At 42.6% G+C, this 20706-nt stretch overlaps 1 protein-coding gene across 1 annotated transcript in view; it reads left to right on the top strand.

Annotated features, from left to right (window-relative positions):
• Nucleotides 1-3658: 3658 nt before the first annotated feature.
• LOC139406178 (rho GTPase-activating protein 6-like) overlaps nucleotides 3659-20706 on the top strand; it is a 64617-nt gene continuing 47569 nt past the window's right edge. Inside the window, exon 1 of the mRNA XM_071148677.1 lies at nucleotides 3659-4486. Coding sequence (XP_071004778.1) covers nucleotides 4001-4486 — 486 coding nt within the window. The 5' untranslated portion in view covers nucleotides 3659-4000. The remainder of the gene's footprint in view (nucleotides 4487-20706) is intronic.

The raw sequence follows: 20706 nt of genomic DNA on the forward strand, positions 1-20706 counted from the left end.
TCTTGTGTTACCTGGGGTGGCAGAGAGTCATACTTTAGTCATACTGAGAATTATTTAGTAAATACTTCCCCAACGCGTCCCTAGACCACGATCTTCAACTGTAGTCTAAATAAGAGCATAACTTCTGCTCTAAGGTCCCCATCTACCAAGGGCACATCAAGTAGGCTATTCAGAGTTTGTATTCAAGGTGTGGGTGCAGCATTTAATGTCGTTGTAATGCCACAAGGTGGCTCTGTTCTATAGAGAATGAATGACAGTGACGAACCCTAACGTCACACCAAACAGAATGACCAACCAGGGCCAGAGTTGAGTGCAATGTAAAAATCCCCTTCAACATGACTTAATAAACAGCGTCCAACCTTGAGGCAAAAAGCGGATGAATAAAGTGGTGCTTGTGTAGCAGAGATAGGTGATAGATATGTCCACGTCAAACAGTTTGTCCTTACATGTGCTGGATGTTTATGTTGAACCTGTGGCTCCCAAACTGCTTCGGATATAGCAAATACAGGACATTGAAATGCACCATTCATAACATTCCTTGCTCCCTTGGACAGGGAAGTGCATGCTTTCATATCCAGTAGAGTATACATTTGCCCCATACACTGTCCAGCTCCACCCATAGCCTTTAGGTCAGTAGGTTTAAGAAAGTCAATGGATGTAAGCTCCCCAGGGAGTAGTTATCCTGTAGAGGGAATGACCTAATGGGAAGTCTGATTTGAACTTTCGGGGGTCTTACTCAACCTTGTGAGCAAATAAGTGGATCAAACGTGAAGCCAATCTTAACATCCCTTCCTGTGTCTGCTTAGTGGTTTCCAGTATCTGATGAATGTTTATCAGAGCTACACAGTCCTGGTTAACAAGCTATGTTATCAGACATGTCCATTCCATGGGGTTCCCACAGGAAGAGCCTGTTCCCATGCCACATGTCTCAGCAGCATCAGCAGCTTTCCTGAAGGGGGAAAGGGCTATGGCAAAGTTTATTTGCTGGTGAGCTAAGGGGTGAGTTTTAATCCAGACAGAGACAAATGATAACATTTGGAAAGTTATTATTGTGCTGCTTTTGGAAATGTGTCAAAATAATTAGCATTGAGGAACATTGTACACTATTCATTTTATGACTATGCATGGAGAAAATTAAGATCACTCAGCACATAAACACATCTCACTAAACATTTCAGGCAGCCTATTTTCTTGGTACTTTCCAGACAGGCAGTCTTTTTTAGGTATTGTTTTGGTACTGTCTAGACCGGCAGTCTTTTATAGGTATTTTTTTGGTCCGGTCCAGAACTGCCCTGATTTCAACCCCCACAGACATCCGGTCTGGAACCGGCCTATATTTGGGCCAAACATAGATGTGTATAATTGGTTCAAATTAGGCCCAGTCCAGGCCTTGATTTGGGTCAAACATAGACGTCTATGTTTGGTTCAGATTTGGCCCAGGCCGACCTTAATGTCAACTTCCACAGACGTCCGGTATCGACCGGCCTATATTTGGCCCAAGCATAGACGTTCAGATTTGGTCCGGAGTGGCCTTTATTTAGCCCAAACATAGACCTCTATAATTGGTTCAGATTTTGGTCCGGACCTACAGTACCGATTTTTTTATAGAATATCTACAGTACATAGGCATACAGAGGATCATTATCAGCAACCATCACTCCTGTGTTCCAGTGGCACGTTGTGTTAGCTAATCCAAGTTTATCATTTTAAAGGGCTAATTGATCATTAGAAACCCTTTCACAATTATGCTAGCACAGCTGAAAACTGTTGTCCTGATTAAAGAAGCAATAAAACTGGCCTTTAGACTAGTTGAGTATCTGGAGCATCAGCATTTGTGGGTTCGATTACAGGCTCAAAATGGCCAGAAACAAAGGACTTTCTTCTGAAACTCGTCATTCTATTCTTGTTCTGAGAAATGAAGGCTATTCCATGCGAGAAATTGGCAAGAAACTGAAGATCTCGTACAACGCTGTGTACTACTCCCTTCACAGAACAGCGCAAACTGTAACCAGAATAGAAAGAGGAGTGGGAGGCCCCGGTGCACAACTGAGCAAGAAGACAAGTACATTAGAGTGTCTAGTTTGAAAAACTGCTGCCTCGCAAGCCCTCAACTGGCAGCTTCATTGAATAGTACCTGCAAAACACCAGTCTCAACGTCAAGAGGCGACTCCAGGATGCTGGCCTTCTAGGCAGAGCTGCAAAGGAAAAGCCATATCTCAGACTGGCCAATAAGAATAAAATATAAATATGGGCAAAATAATACAGACACTGGACAGAGGAACTCTGCCTAGAAGGCCAGCATCCCGGAGACGCCTCTTCACTGTTCAGATTTGGATCTGGTCCCGCAAAGACCAAATGAGTACTTGTTTGGAGGCGGAGCTCATTGCAAATGTTTACTCTACATTTACATTTTGGTCATTCAGCAGACGTTCTTATCCAGATTGACTTACAGTCAGTACATTCAACTAAGGTAGATAAACAACAACATTTCACAGTCATAGCAAGAAAAATTAATCTCTAACTGTTACTGGGAATGTTATTGTAGTTGAAGGGGTCTTTTGGTTTATTTTATATGATTGATTGCCTAAAACGTCAGTTGTCACTTTTAAAGTTTTTCAAAAACCTAACATATGTGCATGTCATAGATAGGAGCAATAATACATGCTTTATTGCGATCTTCTCTTTTGCTCCTCTTTCATATTAAGAGGCATCTGTGTTTTGACGTCTTGTAACTTTTTCTTCAGCACCTGAAGTGCACGTGGTGTCAATGTCTGGCAAAGACGTCTAAAGCCTTGTTCACATTGACAGTATGAAGTGATTCAAACCAGAATTTTTGGCATATCTGAATAGAATCTGTTCTTTTTACTGGAGTCTGAACAGCGAAAAGGCAGATGGAATCTTACATTTCAAATCACCTTGAAGTCAGATACTAACATGATTCCAGGCCATGCAACTCGTGTCTGAATGGTCAAATCTTTTCTTTTTTTTAGACGGTTATTTGGAATATCTTGTTGCTTGCCATCTACTCTGTTGAAAGTTTGACAAGAATATGTGGTTGCTAACTAACTTGTTAAATGTTTACAAAGAAATTAGTGAGTGTGCTAGAAAACTAAACAGCTACGTAGCTAGCCAGTTGACTGTTGTGGCTAGTCAAAAAATAGTTATTTTGAAAGTTGGATCATCTTATCCTTTGAGGAAAAGTGTTCTTACACTATGATTTTGAACATTCAAAACAACTGGGAAACGTCCATGACAGGTATTGTTGTCACCTTATAACTTGTGATATATTTCTGAGTGATAGGAAGCATGAGCACCACCACCAATCAGCCTACACCACTGCACACACCAGTTAGTACTATGACAACTAGTGTAGCCATGTCAGCAAATGACTGCTGTCTGAGCACGCAATTCCGATTTGATCACTTGTAACTTGCTGTTTGGATAGAAAGTATTCCAAAACGGATTTGAAAGAAAAAAAACGGATTTGATCAATACGGCCTGCAGTGTGAACAAGGCATTAAAGACGTCCTTAAAGACGTCCTTTCAATGTCATTACATTGTTTAGATGTGAAATCACCACTGATTAGGACCATCCTGGGGTGCCTTGATGTATGATGGTGGCGGAACCGGGAGCAGAGCGGCTCTCAAGCGAGGAGGCAGACGCATTCATTTCATATTACTCAGAGGGGCGAAGCTTTGTGACGCGCAAGGGGCCAGAATTGTGAAACTGTCCCGGGAGAGGCTATGTACCCCCCATCCTTGTTCCTGTAAATTCCGAGAAGGAAGAACTAACAGGGTCAATGACTTAAGTCTATGTGGTTTCTTGGTTGAACTTCGGGTTCCTTATGGCGCGCAACAGGTAGCCAGGAACTGTGAGGACGGAATACATTGCATGATGTTTATTCAAGGTAACAATCTAATCTCTGATCGCTTTAATGAACTCGATATTTACAAGTAGGATCATCTGTGGAACGTTGAGAATAGCCTACTGATATATGATATGTCCGCGCAAGGGTTGCTGAGCAGCGTTTTCTCATGCTCCTCGCCAACATCCAAAACAATGTCCAAACGGAGACTGAGACAGACTAGAAGTTTGGATTCAACTTTGATAAGACACTATGGGACCGAAACGGATGGGACATCGGGTCAAACAGATCAAAAGTCGCTTTACCTAAGTGTAAATCATGGTCGTTACCTCCGAGCCTCAAACGAAAGCCTCTCCAAACTGGATGCGCCACTTACAGCTGGGGCAAAACAATGTCAGTCAGCATCCTCAAGCCTGTCAATATATTTGGATACTTCTGGCCAATTCGACTACGATTCCAAGGCCACTAAAAGAAGCACGGCATGGGATTTGCCTTTTCTTGTCAGAAGCCCCGTTACTCCAACCGGAAGCTCGAGCACTTTATTTTCACCTAGAAAGTGGCTTCAAAAGAAGCCATCTCCACCATCCATCCCTCAATCATACGCTGTATGGAAATCCGAGGTAAGTAAGTGTTAAAATTCCACTTTTGTTGTTGTTGATGATGATGCTGGTGGTGATCATGATCATATTACTGTTGTTCAAACTGTCCAATTCCGGTAAATTTACGAAAATTCCCAGATTTTCCAGAAATACTGGTGGAAATATTCCCAAAATATTGCAGAAATAAGGAACCCTCCAACCGGGATTTATGGAAAACCTGGGTATTTTGGGAAAATTGCCAGATTTTTGCAACCCTATGTAGACTTCATGTTGTACAGCCTGGTCTCATAGACTAGACGTAACAACAGTAAAGGGAAATCGAAAACACTCAAATTAGTATGATATGTTATGTTTGTTGTGGTTACATAAGACAGAAAGTTAATTAAAGGCATTAAAGGCAAACACAAATATAGGAAGGTTTTTGGGGTGGATGGGTCACCGTATAACGTGAAGGTCTGCAAGTTCGAATTTCAGCACGGACAACTTTAGCATTTTAGCTAATTGTCAACTTTTCAACTACTTACTACCTTTTGGCTACTTTGCAACTAACTAGCATGTGAGTTAACCCTATCCCTAACCATGACCCTTTTAGCTAACCCTTACCCTAACCTTAACCCTTTAACCTGACTCTTAACCTTAACCCCTAACCCCTAGCATAGCTAACGTTAGCCACAGCAAATTAGAATTCGTAACATATCATAGGTTTTGCAAATTGTAACATTTCATACGAAATGGATCATGGACATCCCCAAATTAAAATAAACCATACTAAATGGAGTGTCCCAGATTTACATACAGTACTATACGAAATGCTCTGAGACCAGGTTGGGCTGTATTACACAATAATACTCAAATTAAAGAAGCTTGGTTAATTAGTAAAGCTGATGAGGATGATTGAAGGTGGTGGTGAAAGTAGTAGCATTTGTAGTAGTATGGTGGCAAGACCACAGTTTATTAAGAGTGTGACAGTGTCAGTTGTCAACATGCAAAAACATGTATTTAGAGTCATGACTCGTGAATAATAGTTACACCTGTTGACCTCGAATTTCATATCAAACTTTCAAATGCATATTTGTTAGTCTCTGAAATATGGAACAATGTCACACATGAGCAATAGGATATACATTAGGCGTACATACAGCATGATGTCACTGGCAAATTTCTGTCTATCTTCCTCAGAAGGATAGGCAATATCAAAAACCTTCAGCCTATAGAAGCATATAGTAACTATAGCTATAGAAGCATTTAGTAACTATAGCCTATATAAGCACATAGTAACTATAGCCTTCAGAAGCATATAGTAACTATAGCCTATAGCCTATAGAAGCATATATACGCAAATAGTAGCTATAGCCTATAGAAACATATAGTAACTATAGCCTAAAGAAGCATAGAGTAAATATAGCATTTAGAGGCTGTATCTATAGCCTATAGAAACTTATAGAAATCTGTAGCATCTATAGCTTAGCCTGGGTGCCAGTCTGTTTTAGCCCTCTTGTCAACTCCTTATTGAATTGTCTTGACAATGACAATGGATTAAGCCTATGGATAAGCAGAAACAGATCTGGGACCGGGCTAGCTGTAGCTACCCTTTGAATAAATCTGGCAGGAAACTTGCTTTATAAAACAAACAAACAAACAAGTAAAGCTCTTAATCTCCTTTTAGATACAGTATCAGTCAAAAGTTTGGACAAATCAAATCAAATCGCATTTTATTGGTCACATACACATGGTTAGCAGATGTTAATGCGAGTGTAGCGAAATGCTTGTGCTTTTAGTTCCGACCATGCAGTAATATCTAACAAGTAATCAAACAATTTCACAGCAACTACCTTTTACACACAAGTGTAAAGGAATGAATAAGAATATGTACATGTAATTATATGGATGAGCGATGGCCGAACGGCATAGGCAAGATGCAGTAGATGGTATAGAGTACAGTATATACATATGAGATGAGTAATGTAGGGTATGTAATAATTATATAAAGTGGCATTGTTTAAAGTGACTAGTGATACATTTATTGCATCCAATTTATTATTATTAAAGTGGCCAGAGAGTTGAGTCAGTATGTTGGCAGCAGCAACTCAATGTTAGTGATGGCTGTTTAACAGTCTGATGGTCTTGAGATAGAAGCTGTTTTTCAGTCTCTCGGTCCCAGCTTTGATGCACCTGTACTGACCTCGCCTTCTGGAGGATAGCGGGGTGAACAGGCAGTAGCTTGGGTGGTTGTTGTCGTTGATGATCTTTTTGGCCTTCCTGTGACATCGGGTGGTGTAGGTGTCCTGGAGGGCAGGCAGTTTGCCTCCGGTGATGCGTTGTGCAGACCTCACTACCCTCTGGAGAGCCTTACGATTGTGGGTGGAGCAGTTGCCGTACCAGGCGGCGATACAGCATGACAGGATGCTCTCGATTGTGCATCTGTAAAAGTTTGTGAGTGTTTTTGGTGACAGGCCAAATTTCTTCAGCCTCCTGAGGTTATCATGCTATCATGAAGGCAAAGGGTGGCTACTTTGAAGAATCTAAAATCTAAAATATATTTTGGTTTGTTTGACACTTTTTTGGTTACTACATTATTCCATTTGTGTTATTTCATAGTTTTGATGAGTTGACTATTATTCTGCAATGTAGAAAATAGTACAAATAAACAAAAACCCTTGAATGAGTAGGTGTGTCCAAATGTTTGTATATCAGAGATCTATAATAATCTTTCTTCAGGATTTGGCGGTGTGATTACAGCTCTGTCTGAGTAGTTTTGCAGAAGAGACTAAGAGAGGGACTCTTGTCCCTGTGGACTGTATGTCCTGTTTTTAGATAAACAGAACCATGTGTTTATAGAAAACCTTTCATCTAAGGCAGCAGGGCCATTTCCTCTTCAATGCATTCAAACAATGTGGTCAGTTAGAATGACCAGTCAGAATCAACAGAACTTTTTGAGTGGTGGATTACACAAATACATCAATTTATAGGAACACCTGTGTTAAATGTAAAGGCATATTATTCTTGGCAGCTCAAAGTGCCTGAGTCTACTATTATGGAAGGAGTTAGACTATACTAGGGCTCCCCAACTGACAGGTGAATTTATTTGGCCCACCAAGTGTTTTTTCTTTCTTTAAATTGTTTGACCTGAAAGACTATAAAAACATCAACACGTCAACTCCAAGTGATTTTAATTTAGGGATTTTAATTTAAGTATTTCTTTGCATAATAGAGAGCATCACTACTCTGGACGGTTCTGACTTAGAATATGTGGACAATTACTAATTTGGCCACCTTTCCTTCCAGTTCTCTGCTGCCAATGACTGGAATGAATTGCAAAAATCACTGAAGCTGGAGACTCATATCTCCCTCACTAGCTTTAAGCACCTGCTGTTAGAGCAGCTCACAGATCACTGCACCTGTACGTAGCCCATCTGTAAAAGCCCATCGAACTACCTCATCCCCATACTGTATTTATTGATTTATTTATCTTGTTCCTTTGAACCCCTGTATCTCTACTTGCACATTCATCTTCTGCACGTCAATCACTCTAGTGTCTAATTGGTATATTGTAATTACTTCACCACCATGGCCTAATTATTGCCTTACCTCCCTTTTCTTACCTCATTTGTACACACTGTATATAGACTTTCTTCAACTGTATTATTGACTGTATGTTTTGTTTATTCCATGTGTAACTCTGTGTTGTTATATGTGTCAAATTGCTTTGCTTTATTCTTGGCCAGGTTGCAGTTGCAAATGAGAACTTGTTCTCAACTTGCCTGCCTGGCTAAATAAAGGTGAAATAAAATTGAATTAAAAAAAATATACGCTGAGTATACAAATCATTAAGGACACCTGCTCCTTCCATGACATAGACTGACCAGGTGAATCCAGATGAAAGCTATTGTCCCTTATTGATGTCACTTGTTAAATCCACTTCAATCAGTGTAGATGAAGGGGAGGAGACAGGTTAAATAAGGATTTTTAAGCCTTGAAACAATTGAGACATGGATTGTGTATGTGTGTCATTCAGACGGGTGGAAAAGACAAAAGATTGAAGTGCCTTTAAACGGGGTATGGTATTAGGTGCCAGGCGCACCGGTTTGTGTCAAGAACTGCAACGCTGTTAGGTTTTTCACACTCAACAGTTAAATGTGTGCATCAAGAATGGTCCACCACCCAAAGGACATCCAGCCAATTTGACACAACTGTGGGAAGCATTGCAGTCAACACGGGCCAGCATCACTGTGGGACGCTTTCGACACCTTGTAGAGTCCATGCTCCGATGAATTGAGGCTGTTCTGAGGGCCAAAGGTGGGTTGCAACTCAATATTATGAAGGTGTTCCTAATGTTTTGTACACTCAGTGTATTTGATCAAATACAAATGTAAGCAAGGTTTGAAATGATTATGTTTTAGTCAAATATTATATATGTTTGGGCTTCTTGCAGTCAATTTTCAGTCTAAAAAATATTTCTAATTATCGTCTCATGGCTGAATCTAGTTGATAATCCCTGAACTCAGTAAGGTAGGCTGTCTCTGACATTGGACTTGTTCATGGTGACAATGGACTTCAGGTCCGTAAGAATTAATTGGTGTCATGGGAACTGAACTTTCTTTTTTTCCCCTTTTTTTTATTTCACCTTTATTTAACCAGGTAGGCTAGTTGAGAACACCTTTATTTAACCAGGTAGGCCAGTTGAGAACACCTTTATTTAACCAGGTAGGCTAGTTGAGAACACCTTTATTTAACCAGGTAGGCTAGTTGAGAACACCTTTATTTAACCAGGTAGGCTAGTTGAGAACACCTTTATTTAACCAGGTAGGCTAGTTGAGAACAAGTTCTCATTTGCAACTGCGACCTGGCCAAGATAAAGTAAAGCAGTTCGACAAATACAACAACACAGAGTTACACATGGAATAAACAAACATACAGTCAACAATACAGTAGAAAAAGTCTATATACAGTGAGTGCAAATGAGGAAGGATAAGGGAGGTAAGGCAATAAATAGACCATGGTGGCAAAGTAATTGCAATATAGCAATTAAACACTGGAATGGTAGATGTGCAAAAAATATATATATATATATATATATATATCCATGAATGTGTGAGTAGAGATACTGGGGTGCAAAGGAGCAAGATAAATAAATAAATACAGTATGGGGATGAGGTAGTTGGCTATTTACAGATGGGCTATGTACAGGTGCAGTGATCTGTGAGCTGCTCTGACAGCTGGTGCTTAAAGCTAGTGAGGGAGATATGAGTCTCCTGCTTCAGTGATTTTTGCAGTTTGTTCCAGTCATTGGCAGCAGAGACCTGGAAGGAAAGTCGTCCAAAGGAAGAATTGGCTTTGGGGGTGACCAGTGAGGTATACCTGCTGGACCGCGTGCTACGGGTAGGTGCTGGTATGGTGACCAGTGAGTTGAGATAAGGTAGGGCTTTACCTAGCAGAGACTTGTAGATGACCTGAAGCCAGTGGGTTTGGCGATGAGTATGAAGCGAGGGCAAGCCAATGAGAGCGTACAGGTTGCAGTGGTGGGTAGTATATGGGGATTTGGTGACAAAACGGATGGCACTGTGATAGACTGCATTCAATTTGTTGAGTAGTGTTGGAGGCTATTTTGTAAATGACATCGCTGAAGTCGAGGATCGGTAGGATGGTCAGTTTTACGAGGGTATGTTTGGCAGCATGAGTGAAGGATGCTTTGTTGCGAAATAGGAAGCCAATTCTAGATTTAACTTTGGATTGGAGATGCTTAATATGAGTCTGGAAGGAGAGTTTACAGTCTAACCAGAAACCTAGGTATTTGTAGTTGTCAACATATTCTAAGTCAGAACCGTCCAGAGTAGTGATGCTGGATGGGCGGGCAGGTGCGGGCAGCGATCGGTTGAAGAGCATGCATTTAGTTTTACTTGTATTTAAGAACAGTTGGAGGCCACGGAAGGAGAGTTGTATGCCATTGAAGCTCGTATGGAGGTTAGTTAACACAGTGTCCAACGAAGGGCCAGAGGTATACAGCATGGTGTCATCTGCATAGAGATGGATCAGAGAATCACCAGCAGCAAGAGCGATTAATGTATACAGAGAAGAGAGTCGGCCTGAGAATTAAACCCTGTGGCACCCCCATAGAGACTGCCAAGGGTCCGGACAACAGGCCCTCCTATTTGACATACTGAACTCTATCAGAGAAGTAGTTGGTGAACCAGGCGAGGCAATCATTTGAGAAACCAAGGCTGTTGAGTCTGCCGATAAGAATGTGGTGATTGACAGAGTCAAAATACGTTTTTATCGCAGGATTTGCTCAAATTGAGCTGTAATTTGAAAATGTTATAAAAAGCATTACAAGAATATTAGCATAATCTGTTAAATTGACAAACACACTTTCTTTAACCTCAAAGTCAGTAAAATTACAAAAAGTTAACTTGAGTTAACCGATTAACTCTGACAGAGCTAATTTGAACATGTTAAAAAGGATAAGGAGACACGGAGCACTAGCTTCTCTGTTCTTTTCACTGGGCTTCTTCCAACGGTCACTGACCAACATATGAAGAAGAGAGGTGCCTTCAGCAAGTACCACCCCCCTGAATGGATGGCCCAGAAGTAAGAAATAATTATTTTTAAGACACTTGAATTATTAGACTGATAAGTTAACTTTTTACAGAATGGCATTACAGAATGTTCAAGTCTGTATGTGAAAACATTGCTACTGCAACATGTTAACACCACCTTTTGACATGTGAGGACAATAACACTATTTCACCAGTACCTGTTAAATTGCAATTCGACATGTGAATGTGAGATTTCTGTTGTCTTACATGTGAAACAGCAAATTTGATTTTCACATGTGAACTTGAAATTCCAAATGTGAACAGGATATTTTCACATGAGAAAGTTTTGAAAAGGTTGTGTTAACATGTGAACTCTAAATGTAATATGTCTGAAATTTAAGCTCAACATGTGAAAACAGCTAGTTCATGTGTTTTTGTGTTGTTGTTGTAAGGGTTACTGTTGCCATATATTTTTTTTTTCAGAACCCGTTTTTAGAATGTAGAGTGTTGTAACATGGTTGTAATAATTCTTAAGTGAATGTTGTACTATTTTTTTAATGGCAACTTTTATAGCCAGGAATGTGTCTTGAAACACAGAGCAGGGTTGGTGTCAGTTACTGCATGATGTTTCCATTTCAGTATGGTTACTGTGTTTGCATATTGCTGCACTTTAAATACTTAATGTAATCGGGGTGTCTCCGTTATCATTATATAAAGTTATATAAGGGGGTTATATAAGGGGGTTGTTCTGGACCATTGGTGTGCACACACACATTGGTGTGCACACACACACACACACACACACACACACACACACACACACACACACACACACACACACACACACACACACACACACACACACACCTCATATTTTTTCTCATCTCTATAAAATTAAATGCTAGTAAGGAGATGACTAGGAGGTCTAATGTTGCAGTAGAGGTGGGTCTGAAGCCCCCAATCCGTTTTCTCTCCCATTGCTCTCCCTAAATTCTGAAGTTTCAAGCAGATGTAGTCCTCGTTGGCATAATCAGGACAAGCTGCATTCCTGGGTCCAGGGCAGTGTGGGATCATTCACCCCTCCCCATGCCGGTTCACTTCTTCCTAATAAGTAAACTTGTTGAGGAGTTTCAAAAGTCCAGCTATGCATACAGCTTTTTTTTTTTTTGTCCATCTCAACATACCTCAGTAGCAACATCTAAAGTATAATGTTGCTACTGTAGTAATTGCAGTGTTACTACACACGTTTAAGAGTAATTGTATGTAGTGTTACAGCATTACATTGTTTCTATGTGTTTCAATAAGGAGGCCCCTTACAAAAAAAAATATTATCCACATGAAATTGTTTTTTTTTTAAAAACATGGTTTTTGGGACACGTGTGAAACACACACATCACGTGACATTTTCTTTATACCTGAAAGTGAGAATTTCACATGTGAACTTGCAATTCACACATGTGAAATTGCATATCTGATTTTCACATGTGAACACTTTTAACATGTGAAACTGCAAATGTTTTTCTCCTCACGTGTGATAGGTGGTGTTAATATGTGAACTCTAAATGTAATGCCTGGGAAAATAGGGTGTCAACATATGAAAACAGCTATTTCACATGTGAAACTGCACATTTGGCATGTGTTTTTTTTTGGGGGGGGGGGACATGCAGCTCACAGATGCATGCAGTAGGTATCCTTTGCTCCATAGTGTCGTGGAGCCAATGCACTCAAACGATATGGTGCTGTAGATAGCCCACCCTCTCTCACCCATTCTTGCACATCTGTGTGTCTGTTTGCATTGTCTCGTTCAATCTGGCAGTTCTTAAAACTGGGCCTAGTAACTGTTAGCAGATACAGAGTAAGAGTTATATATATCTTATTGCAGATGAGTCAGAAAACCCAAATCCCTGTGACTACTCTGCCTGGAGTAATGTGTTGTTTCTTCTTCGTGGACTTTCTTACTGCAGCTCAAGCATTTCATTTCCTGTCATTTCTGCAAAGAAACTATTTTAATTGGTTAACTTTGGTTTGGCACAAACTTTGGTAAGCGACAGGATAGCGAGCTCATTCCCCTCACGTCTTGATAGCTTTTGGAAATCCTAAGATCTGTCGTGATTTAACTTTATTAACTTGGAAGTCACTAAGCGAGGAATTGCTGTGATGGTGTAAATTAGCAAAGGACAATTCTAATAACTGCAACAGTTGGATAAAAGATGAAGATACTCCAAACTTTTATACTTTTTTAAATTCATCAGATATTGACTGAATTATAGCACAAATAATGGAGTTCAGGAATTTTTTTGGTTATTCAGGTATTCAAAGTATTGTCATTGTCAGCCTCCATTCGGCAGGGCATGGACTCTGCCAGGTGTCAAAAGCGTTCCACAGGGATTCTGGCCCATGTTGACTCCAATGCTTCCCACAGTTATCAAGTTGGCTCAGTAAGGGATCATAGCTTTAACCTGGATTCACCTGGTCAGTCTAGTCTATGTCATGGAAAGAGCAGGTGTTCTTAATGTTTTGTATACTCAGTGTATTTTGTGTTAAAATAAAGAAAATTCTATCTGCCTTATTTGCTGCAACCACCAAAAACGTTCTCTGTCTAGACCTACCTGCACTCACCTGCGTTGTCGAGACTGCCTCATTAGTTACTGTTGTTGTCACTTTCTGTTGCATCATTCAACAATCGTGTCAATAGCAGCATACCCCCAAATAAAAAATCAACACATACTTGACATTGTTTGCGAGATCAGACATAATATCACTATAATGCAAGTGTTCATTTTCGAAAGTTGCTTTCATCTAATTTGTAAACACTTTGACTATATTAAATTAACTTTTTACAATTCCACAAACAAATGAACACCCTTCAGAATAAAGTGATCTTTAAAAAAAATAATCTATTATTTAACCTTGGCTAGTCAGTTAAGAACAAACTCTTAATTACAATGACGGCATACACTTGGCTGCCCTGTGGGACTCCCAATCACAGCCGGTTGTGATACAGCCTGGATTTGAACCAGGATGACTGCAGTGACGCCTCAAGCACGGAGATGCAGTGCCTTAGACCACTCGGGCCACTCCTCTTTCTTGGGATGTAAGTGTCGAGATGATGCGTCACATCCCAGACGAAGCGTTCTCATAGATGCAACGGACAGACAGTGTATTCCATTGAGACTATTTCAGTCATTACACGGGGTGTGTTTGACAGGTCATTACAAACATTTCCACGGTCATAATGTTAAGGGGGCAAAAAATGACTGGCACAAGCAAGAGTATGAAAGAGTTGCAGGAGTAAAATGATAGCTATCAATACAGTAAGATTTAAGTGCCAAATGGATTTTGCGCCACTCAAACACAGGAAATAGATGGCTGAAAAAGTCAGATCCTCAGGTTGGCGTAGCATTCGTGTTCGCTAATAGCGGCACGTCCTGTTTTCGAGATGGTCCCCTTTTGACCCTGGATTTAAATAGCCGACGTTGTAAGAATGTGGTGTTGGGACGTGAATGTGAAGAAGGTCCTTTACCTGAGCTTGTTTACCATCGAGTTTTATTCGACAAAGGAATAGCTCGGTCGAGGGGAGCATGGATTTTGTGGGGACGGTTGAGTGGAAAAAGGCTACAGAGACAAACGGGAAACACAGGAACTTTGGCTGTGAGTGTGGGTACTTACTGCCTCTACCTAAGCTGCAGACAGTCTTCTGTTTCAGCTGTGACGAAGGGAAGGTGAAAATGAGGGAGAAGGTGTTAAAGAGACAGAGGTTGAATTTGATGAAGTTGGCGATAGAAAGGGAGATGTTGGGGGGGGGGGGGGGGGGCAAGTACAAACAGAGTCCGCCAGGTTGAGTTCTGGAGGTGAAAGGGAAGTGATTGACGGCGAGTGAAGTGGAAGGTGTGGTGAAGAGCTCGGAATCCGAGCATGGCGTCAATGGACATGATAAAGAAGAATCTGGTCCAGTAGGTGTGACATTTTTGGAGAAAGTGGATCCTTGCCTTTTTAGCAGATTCATTTGAAGTTTCAGGGTGTGAAAGGAGTTGGGGACAGTTGAGTCAGTAAAGGTACCCTCTAGTGGGCATGTGATATTTGTGTGCGTTTCTTCCGCCCAGAGGGAGCGGGAGGGAACAGGACACAATTGAAAGGAGTGATTACTGGGGTAGCGGTGAGACAGAAGAGTTCGTCTTTGCCTGACAAAGTTAGGATTTTTCAGTTATCCAGTATGAGCTTTTGTGCCGATTACATTACATTGTTACAGGTGTCAAGCTTATGGGCATGTGGCAAGAGTGTGTAGGAGGGAGGTTTCTAGGTGTGAGAAGTGTGCAGAAGGGCATGGGACAAAGGAATGTGTAGTATTGGGGAAAGAAGCGGTATGTGTTAATTGTAGGGGTGCCTATGGGGCTGGGGATCAGAAGTGTCCTGTGTGAGAGAGGCAGGTTGAGGTTGCCAGGGTAAGAGTAGAGCAGGGGGTATTGTGTGCTGAGGCAGTGAAGAAAGTAGAGGAAGATGGGTCAAGGGGGAAGGATCCTGAGAGGATCCCAGTGAGTAGTAAATCTGTGCCAGCACAGAAGGATTAGGGTTTATAGCTATGTTTATCAACTTTACAGCAGATCCCAGATGAGTCACAGAAAATAGATGTTATGGTGGCTGCAGCAGAGAAGTATTTGGGGGTATTTGGGGGACTTCAGAAGAGTTACAGGGCGTGTTGAGTGGTGGTGTCCTATAATCCGCTGTTGGACTGGGGTAGGGCCAGATAGCGTTGAATAGGGTGGTGGGCTTTAATGAGTGTAGAGTTAGATGGTAGGATGGTGGGTTTTAATGAGTGTAGAGTTAGATGGTAGAATGGTGGGTTTTAATGAGTGTAGGGTTAGATGGTAGAATGGTGGGTTTTAATGAGTGTAGGGTTAGATGGTAGGATGGTGGGTTTTAATGAGTTTAGGGTTAGATGGTAGGATGGTGAGTTTTAATGAGTTTAGGGTTAGATGGTAGGATGTTGGGATTTAATGAGTGTAGAGTTAGATCGTGGGTTTTAATGAGTTTAGGGTTAGAATGTAGGGTGTTAGGTTTTAATGAGTTTAGGGTTAGATGGTAGGATGGTGGGTTTTAATGAGTGTAGAGTTAGATCGTGGGTTTTAATGAGTTTAGGGTTAGAATGTAGGGTGGTGGGTTTTAATGAGTGTAGAGTTAGATGGTAGGATGGTGGGTTTTAATGAGTGTAGGGTTAGAATGTAGGGTGGTGGGTTTTAATGAGTGTAGGGTTAGATGGTAGGATGGTGGGTTTTAATGAGTGTAGGGTTAAATGGTGGGGTGGTGGGTTTTAATGAGTGTTGGGTTAGAATGTAGGATGGTGGGTTTTAATGAGTGTAGGGTTAGCATGTAGGGTGGGGGGTTTTAATGAGTGTAGGGTTAGATGGTGGGGTGGTGGGTTTTAATGAGTGTAGGGTTAGATGGTAGGATGGTGGGTTTTAATGAGTGTAGAGTTAGATGGTAGAATGGTGGGTTTTAATGAGTGTAGGGTTAGATGGTAGGATGGTGGGTTTTAATGAGTGTAGGGTTAGAATGTAGGGTGGTGGGTTTTAATGAGTGTAGGGTTAGATGGTAGGATGGTGGGTTTTAATGAGTGTAGAGTTAGATGGTAGGATGGTGGGTTTTAATGAGTGTAGGGCTAGATGGTAGGATGGTGGGTTTTCATGAGTGTTGGGTTAGATGGTAGGATGGTGGGTTTTAATGAGTGTAGGGCTAGATGGTAGGATGGTGGGTTTTAATGAGTGTAGGGTTAGATGGTGGGGTGGTGAGTTTTAATGAGTGTAGGGTTAGATTGTGGCGTGGTGGGTTTTAATGAGTGTAGGGTTAGATGGTGGGGTGGTGGGTTTTAATGAGTGTAGGGTTAGATGGTAGTTCATGGTGGTAATGCAACATACGTTGGATGCCAACCGCCATTAAACCTCACTGAAGAAGAAGAAGAAGAGGAAGGTGGTGGTGTTTAAGCATTTAGTAGTAAGTCTGGCTTCTACTCACCTGTTCCTAAGGCACTCCCCACAGCAGTGCTTTGGGATGATTGGAGTGCCTGAAAAACTTGTTTTTTGTTTGTTTTTGTTGCAGGTAAGCTACATTTACCAGATTAATAGGTCTTCCGTGTGTGGTATGGACTGGAGGAAGCAGAGCTAATTTAATGATGGTCTTAGCCAGGGATAGAGGCTCTTCTGATGGGGGTAGCAGGTAGCCTAGGCTTTTCGGATGGGGTTGGCAGGTAGCCTCTTCTGACGGGGGTAGCAGGTAGCCTAGGCTCTTCAGATGGGGTTAGCAGGTAGTCTCATCTGATGGGGTTGGCAGGTAGCCTCTTCTGATGGGGTTGGCAAGTAGCCTCTTCTGATGGGGGTAGCAGGTAACCTAGGCTCTTCTGATGGGATGGCAGGTAGCCTAGGCTCTTCTGATGGGGTAGCAGGTAGCCTAAGCTCTTCTGAAGGTGGTAGCAGGTAGCCTCGTGCTTAGAGCGTTGGGCCAGTAACCAGCAGGTAGCCTAGGCTCTTATGATTGGGGTAGCAGGTAGCCTCTTCTGATGGGGTTGGCAGGTAGCCTCTTCTGATGGGGGTAGCAGGTAGCCAAGGCTCTTCTGATGGGGTTGGCAAGTAGCCTAGGCTCTTCTGATGGGGGTGGCAAGTAGCCTAGGCTCTTCTGATGGGGGTGGCAAGTAACCTAGGCTCTTCTGATGGGGTGGCAAGTAACCTAGGCTCTTCTGATTGGGTTGGCAGGTAGCCTCTTCTGATGGGGGTAGCAGGTAGTCTAGGCTCTTCTGATGGGGTTGGCAGGTAGCCTAGGCTCTGCTGATGGGGTTGGCAGGTAGCCTCATCTGATGGGGTTGGCAGGTAGCCTAGGCTCTTCTGATGGGGTTGGCAGGTAGCCTAGGCTCTTCTGATGGGGTTGGCAGGTAGCCTAGGCTCTTCTGATGGGGTTGGCAGGTAGCCTAGGCTCTTCTGATGGGGGTAGCAGGTAGCCTCTTCTGATGGGGGTAGCAGTTGGCCTAGTGGTTAGAGCGTTTGGGTCAGTAACCAGCAGGCAGCCAAGTGGTTAGAGCGTTTTGCAAGTAACCAGCAGGTAGCCTAAGGGTTAGAGCATTGGGCCAGTAACCAGCAGGTAGCCTAGTGGTTAGAGCGTTGAGCCAGTAACCAGCTGGTAGTCTAGTGGTTAGAGCTTTGGACCAGTAACCAGCAGGTAGCCTTTTGGTTAGAGCATTGGGCCAGTAACCAGCAGGTAGCCTAGTGGTTAGAGCGTTGGGCCAGTAACCAGCAGGTAGCCTAGTGGTTAGAGCGTTGGGCTAGTAACCAGCATGTAGCCTAGTGGTTTGAGCGTTGGGCCAGTAACCAGCAGGTAGCCTAGTGGTTAGAGCGTTGGACTAGTAACCAGCAGGTAGCCTAGTGGTAGAGCGTTGGGCGAGTAACCAGCAGGTAGCCTAGTGGTTAGAGCGTTGAGCCAGTAACCAGCAGGTAGTCTAGTGGTTAGAGCGTTAGGCCAGTAACCAGCAGGTAGCCTAGTGGTTAGAGCGTTTGGGTCAGTAACCAGCAGGCAGCCAAGTGGGTAGAGCGTTTTGCAAGTAACCAGCAGGTAGCCTAAGGGTTAGAGCATTGGGCCAGTAACCAGCAGGTAGCCTAGTGGTTAGAGCGTTGAGCCAGTAACCAGCTGGTAGTCTAGTGGTTAGAGCGTTGGGCCAGTAACCAGCAGGTAGCCTTTTGGTTAGAGCATTGGGCCAGTAACCAGCAGGTAGCCTAGTGGTTAGAGCGTTGGGCCAGTAACCAGCAGGTAGCCTAGTGGTTAGAGCGTTGGGCCAGTAACCAGCATGTAGCCTAGTGGTTTGAGCGTTGGGCCAGTAACCAGCAGGTAGCCTAGTGGTTAGAGCGTTGGACTAGTAACCAGCAGGTAGCCTAGTGGTTAGAGCGTTGGGCCACTAACCAGCAGGTAGCCTAGTGGTTAGAGCGTTGAGCAGGTAACCAGCAGGTAGTCTAGTGGTTAGAGCGTTAGGCCAGTAACCAGCAGGTAGCCTAGTGGTTAGAGCGTTGGGCCAGTAACCAGCAGGTAACCTAGTGGTTAGGGTGTTGAGCCAGTAACCAGCAGATAGCCTAGTGGTTAGAGCGTTGGGCCAGTAACCAGCAGATAGCCTAGTGGTTAGAGCGTTGGGTCAGTAACCAGCAGGTAGTCTAGTGGTTAGAGCATTGGGCCAGTAACCAGCAGGTAGCCTAGTGGTTAGAGTGTTGGGCCAGTAACCAGCAGGTAGCCTAGTGGTTAGAGCATTGGGCCAGTAACCAGCAGGTAGCCTAGTGGTTAGAGTGTTGGGCCACTAACCAGCAGGTAGCCTAGTGGTTAGAGTGTTGGGCCAGTAAATGAAAGGTTGCTGGATCAAATCCCCAAGCTGACAAGGTAAAAATATGTTCTGCCCCTGAACAAGGCAGTTAACACACTGTTCCCCAGTAGGCTGTCATTGTAAATATGAATTTGTTCTTAAACTGACTTGCCTAGTTAAATAATATGTAAATTGACACATTTCCTACAGCTCTTGATGGACACAAACCCTTAGGACCAGTGGAAGACAGCTCATAATAATGACTGGAATAGAGCTAATGGCATCAAACACATGGAAACCATGTACTTGATTCTCCTCCAGCCATGTAGTTGATACCATTCCACTGATTCTGCTCCAGCCATCACCATGAGCCTGTCCTCCCCAATTAAGGTTCCACCAACCTCCTGTGCTCAAGACACTAAGAGCAGTTTATAGCCAGAGCAGTTTACCAATTCAGTGGCAGTACTTCAAGGTGAAGGATAAATGCAGGGATCTCTGAGGCTGTGCACATCAAGTCCTAGCAGCACTTCCTTAAGAAGGTATCCATGGCTGTGCTGTTTATTTAGTACTATTGAGAGGGTGACATTACGATAGGCTTTTAATGAAGACCAGACTTCTGGTTTCTTCACACCGAATCCAAAGCCAGACCACTCAGAAATGTAATCACTATAAATTATATTGAGGCTGATTAATAGCAGGAGGACTCGTTCTATGACAATGGGATACTTAATATGATTTATTATGTCATTGGGGCTGCAGATCTTACATGGCGCTCGTGTTCTGGAAATCAGCTGCCTGTGTTTACATCACCACCAGTGAGTTGATTAGTGGGCGTTATGCATATTTACTTATGCTATAGTAACATGATTTAAATGTTGTGTTACGTCTTGCATACGGTTTATAATGTTGATTTAAAACTATATATACATGATAAACCAATTATGTTAGTCTTCTGGATTAAAGCCTGTTGAAGACTGACTCATCAACGGTAAGAATGATGATGAGATGTTCTTCTTGGCTCATGTTGTTTGTGTGATGGTGATACGAAGCACAGATGTTCATTACAAATGCTCAATGAGGTTTCTGCATCTTCTTCTTATGCGTCGTGCATAAGAACAGCCATTAGCCATGGTATATTGACCATATACCACACCCCCTCGGGCCTTATTGTTTAAGCATATCTCAGTGCAGATCCGTAACCACAGTCACATGTAATAGGCCCACGGTGCCATTATGAGACTGTGGCCCTGTGTTCCTGCTGTATCTAAGAGAATGTGGCCCTGTGTTCCTGCTGTATCTAAGAGACTGTGGCCCTGTGTTCCTGCTGTATCTAAGAGAATGTGGCCCTGTGTTCCTGCTGTATCTAAGAGACTGTGGCCCTG

Source organism: Oncorhynchus clarkii, chromosome 3, assembly GCF_045791955.1.
Source record: "Oncorhynchus clarkii lewisi isolate Uvic-CL-2024 chromosome 3, UVic_Ocla_1.0, whole genome shotgun sequence".
Taxonomy (NCBI): domain Eukaryota; kingdom Metazoa; phylum Chordata; class Actinopteri; order Salmoniformes; family Salmonidae; genus Oncorhynchus; species Oncorhynchus clarkii.